The following is a 14,876-nucleotide window of genomic DNA, read 5'->3' on the forward strand; positions in this document are numbered from 1 at the left end:
TCCATCTCGACCCCTGACTCTGACAAGCGGTATCCTAAGAAGGAGAAGGACTGTTTGAAGAACAGACATTTCTCAGCCTTAACGTACAGGTCATGCTCCAACAGTCTACCAAGCACCTTGCGCACCAGGGACACATGCTCGTCGCGTGTAGCGGAGTATATTAGAATATCATCTATATACACCACTACACCCTGTCCGTGCAGGTCCCTGAAAATCTCATCGACAAAGGATTGAAAGACTGAGGGAGCATTCATCAACCCGAAGCGCTGGGATCGGGCGTGCCTGCTGACTCCATAAAGGGTGCGTGATTCTGTCAGCGTCTGGGTGAAGTGGGGAAACGGAATCAGGCGCAGGACACAGAACTGAGAGATAAATGGCTTTAATAGACTCAAAGTAAACTATAGCAAACCCTCCACACAGGGAAGAGCAAAACAACAGCTCAACAGACGACGTAACAAAGAACAATCACGCACACACCCAGGAGGGAAAACAGAGGTAATATAGGGAAACTAATAAGCCTAATGAGTAACAGGTGGGAATAATAAAGACAGAACTAGTGAGACACAGAAACATCGATCGGTGGCAGCTAGTACTCCGGTGACGACGACCGCTGAAGCCTGCCCGAGCGAGGAGGAGGGGCAGCCTCGGCCGTATCCGTGACAGTGGGGATGTGTGGGAATGCAGGCTACCAGGTTACAAGACAGTGGGGATGTGGAATAACTGGTGTCTGTTCCTAGGTGTTCTGAGTTTGGATGTTCTGTCTCTTAGTTGATCAAGTGTGAGCGTTCTGATGTACAGTTTCTGTATGTTAATGTTACTGTGTGTATCTAACCCTAACCCTGACGTGTGTATCTAACCCTAACCCTGACGTGTGTATCTAACCCTGACGTGTGTATCTAACCCTAACCCTGACGTGTGTATCCAACCCTGACGTGTGTATCTAACCCTGACGTGTGTATCTAACCCTGACGTGTGTATCTAACCCTGACGTGTGTATCTAACCCTGACGTGTGTATCTAACCCTAACCCTGACGTGTGTATCTAACCCTGACGTGTGTATCTAACCCTGACGTGTGTATCTAACCCTAACCCTGACGTGTGTATCTAACCCTGACGTGTGTGTCTAACCCTAACCCTGACGTGTGTATCTAACCCTGACGTGTGTATCTAACCCTGACGTGTGTATCTAACCCTGACGTGTGTATCTAACCCTGACGTGTGTATTTAACCCTGACGTGTGTATCTAACCCTAACCCTGACGTGTGTATCTAACCCTGACGTGTGTATCTAACCCTAACCCTGACGTGTGTATCTAACCCTGACGTGTGTATCTAACCCTGACGTGTGTATCTAACCCTGATGTGTGTATCTAACCCTGACGTGTGTATCTAACCCTGACGTGTGTATCTAACCCTAACCCTGACGTGTGTGTCTAACCCTGACGTGTGTATCTAACCCTAACCCTGACGTGTGTGTCTAACCCTGACGTGTGTATCTAACCCTAACCCTGACGTGTGGATCTAACCCTGACGTGTGTATCTAACCCTGACGTGTGGATCTAACCCTAACGTGTGTATCTAACCCTGACGTGTGTGTCTAACCCTGACGTGTGTGTCTAACCCTGACGTGTGTGTCTAACCCTGACGTGTGTATCTAACCCTGACGTGTGTATCTAACCCTGACGTGTGTATCTAACCCTAACGTGTGTATCTAACCCTGACGTGTGGATCTAACCCTGACGTGTGTATCTAACCCTAACGTGTGTATCTAACCCTGACGTGTGTATCTAACCCTGACATGTGTATCTAACCCTAACCCTGACGTGTGTATCTAACCCTGACGTGTGTATCTAACCCTAACGTGTGTATCTAACCCTGACATGTGGATCTAACCCTAACGTGTGTATCTAACCCTGACGTGTGGATCTAACCCTGACGTGTGTGTCTAACCCTGACGTGTGTGTCTAACCCTGACGTGTGTATCTAACCCTGACGTGTGTATCTAACCCTGACGGTGTATCTAACCCTGACGTGTGTATCTAACCCTGACGTGTGTATCTAACCCTGACGTGTGTATCTAACCCTGATGTGTGTATCTAACCCTGACGTGTGGATCTAACCCTGACGTGTGTATCTAACCCTGACGTGTGTATCTAACCCTGACGTGTGTATCTAACCCTGACATGTGGATCTAACCCTGACGTGTGTATCTAACCCTAACGTGTGGATCTAACCCTGACGTGTGTATCTAACCCTAACGTGTGGATCTAACCCTGACGTGTGTATCTAACCCTGACGTGTGTATCTAACCCTGACGTGTGGAACTAACCCTGACGTGTGTATCTAACCCTAACCCTGACGTGTGTATCTAACCCTAACCCTGACCTGTGTATCTAACCCTGACGTGTGTATCTAACCCTGACGTGTGTATCTAACCCTGACGTGTGTATCTAACCCTAACCCTGACATGTGTATCTAACCCTGACGTGTGTATCTAACCCTGACGTGTGTATCTAACCCTGACGTGTGTATCTAACCCTGACGTGTGTATCTAACCCTTACCCTGACGTGTGTATCTAACCCTGATGTGTGTATCTAACCCTGACGTGTGTATCTAACCCTAACGTGTGGATCTAACCCTGACGTGTGTGTCTAACCCTGACATGTGTATCTAACCCTGACGTGTGTATCTAACCCTGACGTGTGTATCTAACCCTGACGTGTGGATCTAACCCTGACGTGTGTATCTAACCCTGACGTGTGTATCTAACCCTGACGTGTGGATCTAACCCTGACGTGTGTATCTAACCCTGACGTGTGTATCTAACCCTGACGTGTGTGTCTAACCCTAACCCTGACGTGTGTATCTAACCCTGACGCGTGTGGATCTAACCCTGACGGTGTATCTAACCCTGACGTGTGTATCTAACCCTGACGTGTGGATCTAACCCCTGACGTGTGTATCTAACCCTGACGTGTGTATCTAACCCTGACGTGTGGATCTAACCCTGACGTGTGTATCTAACCCTAACCCTGACGTGTGTATCTAACCCTGACGTGTGTATCTAACCCTGACGTTTGGATCTAACCCTAACGTGTGGATCTAACCCTGACGTGTGTATCTAACCCTGACGTGTGTATCTAACCCTGACGTGTGGAACTAACCCTGACGTGTGTATCTAACCCTAACCCTGACGTGTGTATCTAACCCTAACCCTGACCTGTGTATCTAACCCTGACGTGTGTATCTAACCCTGACGTGTGTATCTAACCCTGACGTGTGTATCTAACCCTAACCCTGACATGTGTATCTAACCCTGACGTGTGTATCTAACCCTGACGTGTGTATATAACCCTGACGTGTGTATCTAACCCTGACGTGTGTATCTAACCCTTACCCTGACGTGTGTATCTAACCCTGACGTGTGTATCTAACCCTGACGTGTGTATCTAACCCTAACGTGTGGATCTAACCCTGACGTGTGTGTCTAACCCTGACATGTGTATCTAACCCTGACGTGTGTATCTAACCCTGACGTGTGTATCTAACCCTGACGTGTGGATCTAACCCTGACGTGTGTATCTAACCCTGACGTGTGTATCTAACCCTGACGTGTGGATCTAACCCTGACGTGTGTATCTAACCCTAACCCTGACGTGTGTATCTAACCCTGACGTGTGTATCTAACCCTGACGTTTGGATCTAACCCTGACGTGTGTGTCTAACCCTGACATGTGTATCTAACCCTGACGTGTGTATCTAACCCTGATGTGTGTGTCTAACCCTGACGTGTGTATCTAACCCTGACGTGTGTATCTAACCCTGACGTGTGTGTCTAACCCTGACGTGTGTATCTAACCCTGACGTGTGTATCTAACCCTGACGTGTGTGTCTAACCCTAACCCTGACGTGTGGATCTAACCCTGACGTGTGGATCTAACCCTGACGTGTGTATCTAACCCTAACCCTGACGTGTGTATCTAACCCTGATGTGTGTATCTAACCCTGACGTGTGGATCTAACCCTGACGTGTGGATCTAACCCTGACGTGTGTATCTAACCCTGACGTGTGTATCTAACCCTGACGTGTGTATCTAACCCTGACGTGTGGATCTAACCCTGACATGTGTATCTAACCCTGACGTGTGTATCTAACCCTGACGTGTGTATCTAACCCTGACATGTGTATCTAACCCTGACGTGTGTATCTAACCCTAACCCTGACGTGTGTATCTAACCCTGACGTGTGTATCTAACCCTGACGTGTGTATCTAACCCTGACGTGTGTATCTAACCCTGACGTGTGTGTCTAACCCTGACGTGTGTGTCTAACCCTAACCCTGACGTGTGTGTCTAACCCTGACGTGTGTATCTAACCCTGACGTGTGTATCTAACCCTGACGTGTGTATCTAACCCTGACGTGTGTATCTAACCCTGACGTGTGTATCTAACCCTGACGTGTGGATCTAACCCTGACATGTGTATCTAACCCTGACGTGTGTATCTAACCCTGACGTGTGTATCTAACCCTGACGTGTGGATCTAACCCTAACATGTGTATCTAACCCTGACGTGTGTGTCTAACCCAGACGTGTGTATCTAACCCTGACGTGTGTATCTAACCCTGACGTGTGTATCTAACCCTGACATGTGTATCTAACCCTGACGTGTGTATCTAACCCTGACGTGTGTATCTAACCCTAACCCTGACGTGTGTATCTAACCCTGACATGTGTATCTAACCCTAACCCTGACGTGTGTATCTAACCCTGACGTGTGTATCTAACCCTACAGATCAGCAGTACTGTATTGTTCAGCTGTAGGAAGGGTTACCTGCTCCAAGGCTCTGTAACACGCACCTGTCTACCCAACCTCACCTGGAGCGGCTTCCAACCAGAGTGTATAGGTTAGTGTGCACACCCCTCAACTAATGTACATCCTGGATGTAGAGCCATAGAGTATTAACACTAATGTACTTCCTGGATGTAGAGCCATAGAGTATTAACACTAATGTACTTCCTGGATGTAGAGCCATAGAGTATTAACACTAATGGACATCCTGGATTTAGAGCCATAGAGTATTAACACTAATGTACTTCCTGGATGTAGAGTCATAGAGTATTAACACTAATGTACTTCCTGGATGTAGAGTCATAGAGTATTAACACTAATGTACTTCCTGGATGTAGAGCCATAGAGTATTAACACTAATGGACATCCTGGATGTAGAGTCCTAGAGTATTAACACTAATGTACTTCCTGGATGTAGAGCCATAGAGTATTAACACTAATGTACTTCCTGGATGTAGAGCCATAGAGTATTAACACTGATGTACTTCCTGGATGTAGAGTCATAGAGTATTAACACTAATGTACTTCCTGGATGTAGAGCCATAGAGTATTAACACTAATGTACTTCCTGGATGTAGAGTCATAGAGTATTAACACTAATGTACTTCCTGGATGTAGAGCCATAGAGTATTAACACTAATGTAGTTCCTGGATGTAGAGCCATAGAGTATTAACACTAATGTACATCCTGGATGTAGAGCCATAGAGTATTAACACTAATGGACATCCTGGATGTAGAGCCATATAGTATTAACACTAATGTAGTTCCTGGATGTAGAGTCATAGAGTATTAACACTAATGTACATCCTGGATGTAGAGCCATAGAGTATTAACATTAATGTACTTCCTGGATGTAGAGCCATAGAGTATTAACACTAATGTAGTTCCTGGATGTAGAGCCATAGAGTATTAACACTAATGTACATCCTGGATGTAGAGCCATAGAGTATTAACACTAATGGACATCCTGGATGTAGAGCCATAGAGTATTAACACTAATGTACTTCCTGGATGTAGAGCCATAGAGTATTAACACTAATGTAGTTCCTGGATGTAGAGCCATAGAGTATTAACACTAATGTACATCCTGGATGTAGAGCCATAGAGTATTAACACTAATGGACATCCTGGATGTAGAGCCATAGAGTATTAACACTAATGTACTTCCTGGATGTAGAGCCATAGAGTATTAACACTAATGGACATCCTGGATGTAGAGCCATAGAGTATTAACACTAATGTACTTCCTGGATGTAGAGCCATAGAGTATTAACACTAATGTAGTTCCTGGATGTAGAGCCATAGAGTATTAACACTAATGTACATCCTGGATGTAGAGCCATAGAGTATTAACACTAATGGACATCCTGGATGTAGAGCCATAGAGTATTAACACTAATGTCCATCCTGGATGTAGAGTCCTAGAGTATTAACACTAATGTACTTCCTGGATGTAGAGCCATAGAGTATTAACACTAATGTACATCCTGGATGTAGAGCCATAGAGTATTAACACTAATGTACATCCTGGATGTAGAGCCATAGAGTATTAACACTAATGTACTTCCTGGATGTAGAGCCATATAGTATTAACACTAATGTACTTACTGTCTCTAGCCAACCTCTGTTTTATTTTCTATAATGTCATTTTTTTTCTGTCTGGAACATTGCCTTTAGCACCTGTCTACTAAATCCATCTGACTGTTCTCCTCCCACCATCTATCCTCCCTGTCTACTAAATCCATCTGACTGTTCTCCCACCATCTATCCTCCCTGTCTACTAAATCCATCTGACTGTTCTCCCACCATCTATCCTCCCTGTCTACTAAATCCATCTGACTGTTCTCCTCCCACCATCTATCCTCCCTGTCTACTAAATCCATCTGACTGTTCTCCCACCATCTATCCTCCCTGTCTACTAAATCCATCTGACTGTTCTCCTCCCACCATCTATCCTCCCTGTCTACTAAATCCATATGACTGTTCTCCTCCCACCATCTATCCTCCCTGTCTACTAAATCCATCTGACTGTTCTCCCACCATCTATCCTCCATGTCTACTAAATCCATCTGACTGTTCTCCTCCCACCATCTATCCTCCCTGTCTACTAAATCCATCTGACTGTTCTCCTCCCACCATCTATCCTCCCTGTCTACTAAATCCATCTGACTGTTCTCCCACCATCTATCCTCCATGTCTACTAAATCCATCTGACTGTTCTCCCACCATCTATCCTCCCTGTCTACTAAATCCATCTGACTGTTCTCCCACCATATATCCTCCCTGTCTACTAAATCCATCTGACTGTTCTCCTCCCACCATCTATCCTCCCTGTCTACTAAATCCATCTGACTGTTCTCCTCCCACCATCTATCCTCCCTGTCTACTAAATCCATCTGACTGTTCTCCCACCATCTATCCTCCCTGTCTACTAAATCCATCTGACTGTTCTCCCACCATCTATCCTCCCTGTCTACTAAATCCATCTGACTGTTCTCCCACCATCTATCCTCCCTGTCTACTAAATCAATCTGACTGTTCTCCTCCCACCATCTATCCTCCCTGTCTACTAAATCCATCTGACTGTTCTCCTCCCACCATCTATCCTCCCTGTCTACTAAATCCATCTGACTGTTCTCCCACCATCTATCCTCCCTGTCTACTAAATCCATCTGACTGTTCTCCTCCACCATCTATCCTCCCTGTCTACTAAATCCATCTGACTGTTCTCCCACCATCTATCCTCCCTGTCTACTAAATCCATCTGACTGTTCTCCTCCCACCATCTATCCTCCCCTGTCTACTAAATCCATCTGACTGTTCTCCCACCATCTATCCTCCTGTCTACTAAATCCATATGACTGTTCTCCTCCCACCATCTATCCTCCCTGTCTACTAAATCCATCTGACTGTTCTCCTCCCACCATCTATCCTCCCTGTCTACTAAATCCATCTGACTGTTCTCCTCCCACCATCTATCCTCCCTGTCTACTAAATCCATCTGACTGTTCTCCCACCATCTATCCTCCCTGTCTACTAAATCCATCTGACTGTTCTCCCACCATCTATCCTCCCTGTCTACTAAATCCATCTGACTGTTCTCCCACCATCTATCCTCCCTGTCTACTAAATCCATCTGACTGTTCTCCTCCCACCATCTATCCTCCCTGTCTACTAAATCCATCTGACTGTTCTCCTCCCACCATCTATCCTCCCTGTCTACTAAATCCATCTGACTGTTCTCCCACCATCTATCCTCCCTGTCTACTAAATCCATCTGACTGTTCTCCCACCATCTATCCTCCCTGTCTACTAAATCCATCTGACTGTTCTCCCACCATCTATCCTCCATGTCTACTAAATCCATCTGACTGTTCTCCCACCATCTATCCTCCCTGTCTACTAAATCCATCTGACTGTTCTCCTCCCACCATCTATCTTACCTGTCTACTAAATCCATCTGACTGTTCTCCTCCCACCATCTATCTTCCCTGTCTACTAAATCCATCTGCCTGTTCTCCCACCATCTATCCTCCCTGTCTACTAAATCCATCTGACTGTTCTCCCACCATATATCATCCCTGTCTACTAAATCCATCTGACTGTTCTCCTCCCACCATCTATCCTCCCTGTCTACTAAATCCATCTGACTGTTCTCCCACCATCTATCCTCCCTGTCTACTAAATCCATCTGACTGTTCTCCCACCATCTATCCTCCCTGTCTACTAAATCCATATGACTGTTCTCCTCCCACCATCTATCCTCCCTGTCTACTAAATCCATCTGACTGTTCTCCTCCCACCATCTATCCTCCCTGTCTACTAAATCCATCTGACTGTTCTCCTCCCACCATCTATCCTCCCTGTCTACTAAATCCATCTGACTGTTCTCCCACCATCTATCCTCCCTGTCTACTAAATCCATCTGACTGTTCTCCCACCATCTATCCTCCCTGTCTACTAAATCCATCTGACTGTTCTCCCACCATCTATCCTCCCTGTCTACTAAATCCATCTGACTGTTCTCCTCCCACCATCTATCCTCCCCTGTCTACTAAATCCATCTGACTGTTCTCCTCCCACCATCTATCCTCCCTGTCTACTAAATCCATCTGACTGTTCTCCCACCATCTATCCTCCCTGTCTACTAAATCCATCTGACTGTTCTCCCACCATCTATCCTCCCTGTCTACTAAATCCATCTGACTGTTCTCCCACCATCTATCCTCCATGTCTACTAAATCCATCTGACTGTTCTCCCACCATCTATCCTCCCCTGTCTACTAAATCCATCTGACTGTTCTCCTCCCACCATCTATCGTCCTGTCTACTAAATCCATCTGACTGTTCTCCTCCCACCATCTATCTTCCCTGTCTACTAAATCCATCTGCCTGTTCTCCCACCATCTATCCTCCCTGTCTACTAAATCCATCTGACTGTTCTCCCACCATATATCATCCCTGTTTACTAAATCCATCTGACTGTTCTCCTCCCACCATCTATCCTCCCTGTCTACTAAATCCATCTGACTGTTCTCCCACCATCTATCCTCCCTGTCTACTAAATCCATCTGACTGTTCTCCCACCATCTATCCTCCCTGTCTACTAAATCCATCTGACTGTTCTCCTCCCACCATCTATCCTCCCTGTCTACTAAATCCATCTGACTGTTCTCCTCCCACCATCTATCCTCCCTGTCTACTAAATCCATCTGACTGTTCTCCCACCATCTATCCTCCCTGTCTACTAAATCCATCTGACTGTTCTCCCACCATCTATCCTCCCTGTCTACTAAATCCATCTGACTGTTCTCCCACCATCTATCCTCCATGTCTACTAAATCCATCTGACTGTTCTCCCACCATCTATCCTCCCTGAATACTAAATCCATCTGACTGTTCTCCTCCCACCATCTATCTTCCCTGTCTACTAAATCCATCTGACTGTTCTCCTCCCACCATCTATCTTCCCTGTCTACTAAATCCATCTGACTGTTCTCCCACCATCTATCCTCCCTGTCTACTAAATCCATCTGACTGTTCTCCCACCATATATCATCCCTGTCTACTAAATCCATCTGACTGTTCTCCTCCCACCATCTATCCTCCCTGTCTACTAAATCCATCTGACTGTTCTCCCCTACCATCTATCCTCCCTGTCTACTAAATCCATCTGACTGTTCTCCTCCCACCATCTATCCTCCCTGTCTACTAAATCCATCTGACTGTTCTCCTCCCCACCATCTATCCTCCCTGTCTACTAAATCCATCTGACTGTTCTCCCACCATCTATCCTCCCTGTCTACTAAATCCATCTGACTGTTCTCCCACCATCTATCCTCCCTGTCTACTAAATCCATCTGACTGTTCTCCTCCCACCATCTATCCTCCCTGTCTACTAAATCCATCTGACTGTTCTCCCACCATCTATCCTCCCTGTCTACTAAATCCATCTGACTGTTCTCCCACCATCTATCCTCCCTGTCTACTAAATCCATCTGACTGTTCTCCCACCATCTATCCTCCCTGTCTACTAAATCCATCTGACTGTTCTCCTCCCACCATCTATCCTCCCTGTCTACTAAATCCATCTGACTGTTCTCCCACCATCTATCCTCCCTGTCTACTAAATCCATCTGACTGTTCTCCTCCCACCATCTATCCTCCCTGTCTACTAAATCCATCTCACTGTTCTCCCACCATCTATCCTCCCTGTCTACTAAATCCATCTGACTGTTCTCCCACCATCTATCCTTCCTGTCTACTAAATCCATCTGACTGTTCTCCTCCCACCATCTATCCTCCCTGTCTACTAAATCCATCTGACTGTTCTCCCACCATCTATCCTCCCTGTCTACTAAATCCATCTGACTGTTCTCCTCCCACCATCTATCGTACCTGTCTACTAAATCCATCTGACTGTTCTCCTCCCACCATCTATCTTCCCTGTCTACTAAATCCATCTGCCTGTTCTCCCACCATCTATCCTCCCTGTCTACTAAATCCATCTGACTGTTCTCCCACCATATATCATCCCTGTTTACTAAATCCATCTGACTGTTCTCCTCCCACCATCTATCCTCCCTGTCTACTAAATCCATCTGACTGTTCTCCCACCATCTATCCTCCCTGTCTACTAAATCCATCTGACTGTTCTCCCACCATCTATCCTCCCTGTCTACTAAATCCATCTGACTGTTCTCCTCCCACCATCTATCCTCCCTGTCTACTAAATCCATCTGACTGTTCTCCTCCCCACCATCTATCCTCCCTGTCTACTAAATCCATCTGACTGTTCTCCCACCATCTATCCTCCCTGTCTACTAAATCCATCTGACTGTTCTCCCACCATCTATCCTCCCTGTCTACTAAATCCATCTGACTGTTCTCCCACCATCTATCCTCCATGTCTACTAAATCCATCTGACTGTTCTCCCACCATCTATCCTCCCTGAATACTAAATCCATCTGACTGTTCTCCTCCCACCATCTATCTTCCCTGTCTACTAAATCCATCTGACTGTTCTCCTCCCACCATCTATCTTCCCTGTCTACTAAATCCATCTGCCTGTTCTCCCACCATCTATCCTCCCTGTCTACTAAATCCATCTGACTGTTCTCCCACCATATATCATCCCTGTCTACTAAATCCATCTGACTGTTCTCCTCCCACCATCTATCCTCCCTGTCTACTAAATCCATCTGACTGTTCTCCTCCTACCATCTATCCTCCCTGTCTACTAAATCCATCTGACTGTTCTCCTCCCACCATCTATCCTCCCTGTCTACTAAATCCATCTGACTGTTCTCCTCCCACCATCTATCCTCCCTGTCTACTAAATCCATCTGACTGTTCTCCCACCATCTATCCTCCCTGTCTACTAAATCCATCTGACTGTTCTCCCACCATCTATCCTCCCTGTCTACTAAATCCATCTGACTGTTCTCCTCCCACCATCTATCCTCCCTGTCTACTAAATCCATCTGACTGTTCTCCCACCATCTATCCTCCCTGTCTACTAAATCCATCTGACTGTTCTCCCACCATCTATCCTCCCTGTCTACTAAATCCATCTGACTGTTCTCCCACCATCTATCCTCCCTGTCTACTAAATCCATCTGACTGTTCTCCTCCCACCATCTATCCTCCCTGTCTACTAAATCCATCTGACTGTTCTCCCACCATCTATCCTCCCTGTCTACTAAATCCATCTGACTGTTCTCCTCCCACCATCTATCCTCCCTGTCTACTAAATCCATCTCACTGTTCTCCCACCATCTATCCTCCCTGTCTACTAAATCCATCTGACTGTTCTCCCACCATCTATCCTTCCTGTCTACTAAATCCATCTGACTGTTCTCCTCCCACCATCTATCCTCCCTGTCTACTAAATCCATCTGACTGTTCTCCCACCATCTATCCTCCCTGTCTACTAAATCCATCTGACTGTTCTCCCACCATCTATCCACCTTGTCTTCCTTTTCATTGCTATCTCTCTCTCTCCTCTCCCTCCCACGCTCCCTCCCTCTCTCTCTCCCCCTTCCCCCTCCCTCCCTCCCCCATCTCACCAGCCCACCACTGTAGCCAGCCAGAGTTTCCCAGCCAGGCGGATGTGTCGGCCATAGAGCTGCCCTCTCTAGGGTACACCCTGATCTACACCTGTCAACCAGGATTTTACCTGGCTGGGGGGTCAGAACACAGGACCTGCCGGGGCGACGGGAGCTGGACCGGGAAGCAACCTGTCTGTGCTGGTACGGACACACACACAGACACACACACACACACACACACACACGGACACACACACACACACACACGCACACAAATACACACACACATGGAACACACACACACACACACACACACACATGGACACACACACACACACACACATACACACACCTGGACACACACACACACACACACACACACGGCACACACACACACACACGCACACAAATACACTCACACATGGACACACACACACACACACACACACATGGACACACACACACACACACACATACACACACACACACACACAGACACACAGACACACACACACACACACATGGACACACACGGACACACACATATACACACACATGGACACACACACACACACACACACACAAACATGGACACACACACACACACACACACACACACACACACACACACACACACATGGACACACAAGCACACACAAGTGCAAACACATCACACACTCCCTGCCCTCATAATAACCTCTGCAGCAAAATAATATAACATTCAGTACACACACACACACACACTTTTAATTCTGTATAATTTTGGGGAAAGTAATTTGAGATGTCATGCTTACTTCTATTACAACACTGATATTTCCTGTTGTTAAATAATTATCCAATAAGTAGTGCAGTATTCACTGGGTCTTTAATATGGGCTGAGAGAGCCTGCAGTATTCACTGGGTCTTGGACTTTAATATGGGCTGAGAGAGCCTGCAGTATTCACTGGGTCTCGGACTTTAATATGGGCTGAGAGAGCCTGCAGTATTCACTGGGTCTTGGACTTTAATATGGGCTGAGAGAGCCTGCAGTATTCACTGGGTCTTGGACTTTAATATGGGCTGAGAGAGCCTGCAGTATTCACTGGGTCTCGGACTTTAATATGGGCTGAGAGAGCCTGCAGTATTCACTGGGTCTTGGACTTTAATATGGGCTGAGAGAGCCTGCAGTATTCACTGGGGCCTGGGACTTTAATATGGGTTGAGAGAGCCTGCAGTATTCACTGGGTCTTGGACTTTAATATGGGTTGAGAGAGCCTGCAGTATTCACTGGGTCTTGGACTTTAATATGGGCTGAGAGAGCCTGCAGTATTCACTGGGTCCTGGACTTTAATATGGGCTGAGAGAGCCTGCAGTATTCACTGGGGCCTGGGACTTTAATATGGGCTGAGAGAGCCTGCAGTATTCACTGGGTCTTGGACTTTAATATGGGCTGAGAGAGCCTGCAGTATTCACTGGGTCTTGGACTTTAATATGGGCTGAGTGAGCCTGCAGTATTCACTGGGTCTTGGACTTTAATATGGGCTGAGAGAGCCTGCAGTATTCACTGGGTCTTGGACTTTAATATGGGCTGAGAGAGCCTGCAGTATTCACTGGGTCTTGGACTTTAATATGGGCTGAGAGAGCCTGCAGTATTCACTGGGTCTTGGACTTTAATATGGGCTGAGAGAGCCTGCAGTATTCACTGGGTCTTGGACTTTAATATGGGCTGAGAGAGCCTGCAGTATTCACTGGGTCTTGGACTTTAATATGGGCTGAGAGAGCCTGCAGTATTCACTGGGTCTTGGACTTTAATATGGGCTGAGAGAGCCTGCAGTATTCACTGGGTCTTGGACTTTAATATGGGCTGAGCGAGCCTGCAGTATTCACTGGGTCTTGGACTTTAATATGGGCTGAGAGAGCCTGCAGTATTCACTGGGTCTCTGACTTTAATATGGGCTGAGAGAGCCTGCAGTATTCACTGGGTCTTGGACTTTAATATGGGCTGAGAGAGCCTGCAGTATTCACTGGGTCTTGGACTTTAATATGGGCTGAGAGAGCCTGCAGTATTCACTGGGGCCTGGGACTTTAATATGGGCTGAGAGAGCCTGCAGTATTCACTGGGGCCTGGGACTTTAATATGGGCTGAGAGAGCCTGCAGTATTCACTGGGGCCTGGGACTTTAATATGGGCTCAGAGAGCCTGCAGTATTCACTGGGGCCTGGGACTTTAATATGGGCTGAGAGAGCCTGCAGTATTCACTGGGGCCTGGGACTTTAATATGGGCTCAGAGAGCCTGCAGTATTCACTGGGGCCTGGGACTTTAATATGGGCTCAGAGAGCCTGCAGTATTCACTGGGGCCTGGGACTTTAATATGGGCTGAGAGAGCCTGCAGTATTCACTGGGGCCTGGGACTTTAATATGGGCTCAGAGAGCCTGCAGTATTCACTGAGGCCTGGGACTTTAATATGGGCTGAGAGAGCCTGCAGTATTCA

General features: G+C 46.7%; 1 protein-coding gene across 1 annotated transcript in view; it reads left to right on the forward strand.

The window, feature by feature from the left end:
- csmd2 (CUB and Sushi multiple domains 2) overlaps positions 1-14,876 on the forward strand; it is a 421,278-nt gene that overhangs the window by 389,915 nt on the left and 16,487 nt on the right. The window contains exons 59-60 of the mRNA XM_045225492.1: positions 4,796-4,907; positions 12,426-12,605. Of these exons, the coding sequence (XP_045081427.1) occupies positions 4,796-4,907; positions 12,426-12,605 (292 nt within the window). The remainder of the gene's footprint in view (positions 1-4,795; positions 4,908-12,425; positions 12,606-14,876) is intronic.

This window comes from Coregonus clupeaformis, chromosome 16 (genome assembly GCF_020615455.1).
Source record: "Coregonus clupeaformis isolate EN_2021a chromosome 16, ASM2061545v1, whole genome shotgun sequence".
NCBI lineage: Eukaryota > Metazoa > Chordata > Actinopteri > Salmoniformes > Salmonidae > Coregonus > Coregonus clupeaformis.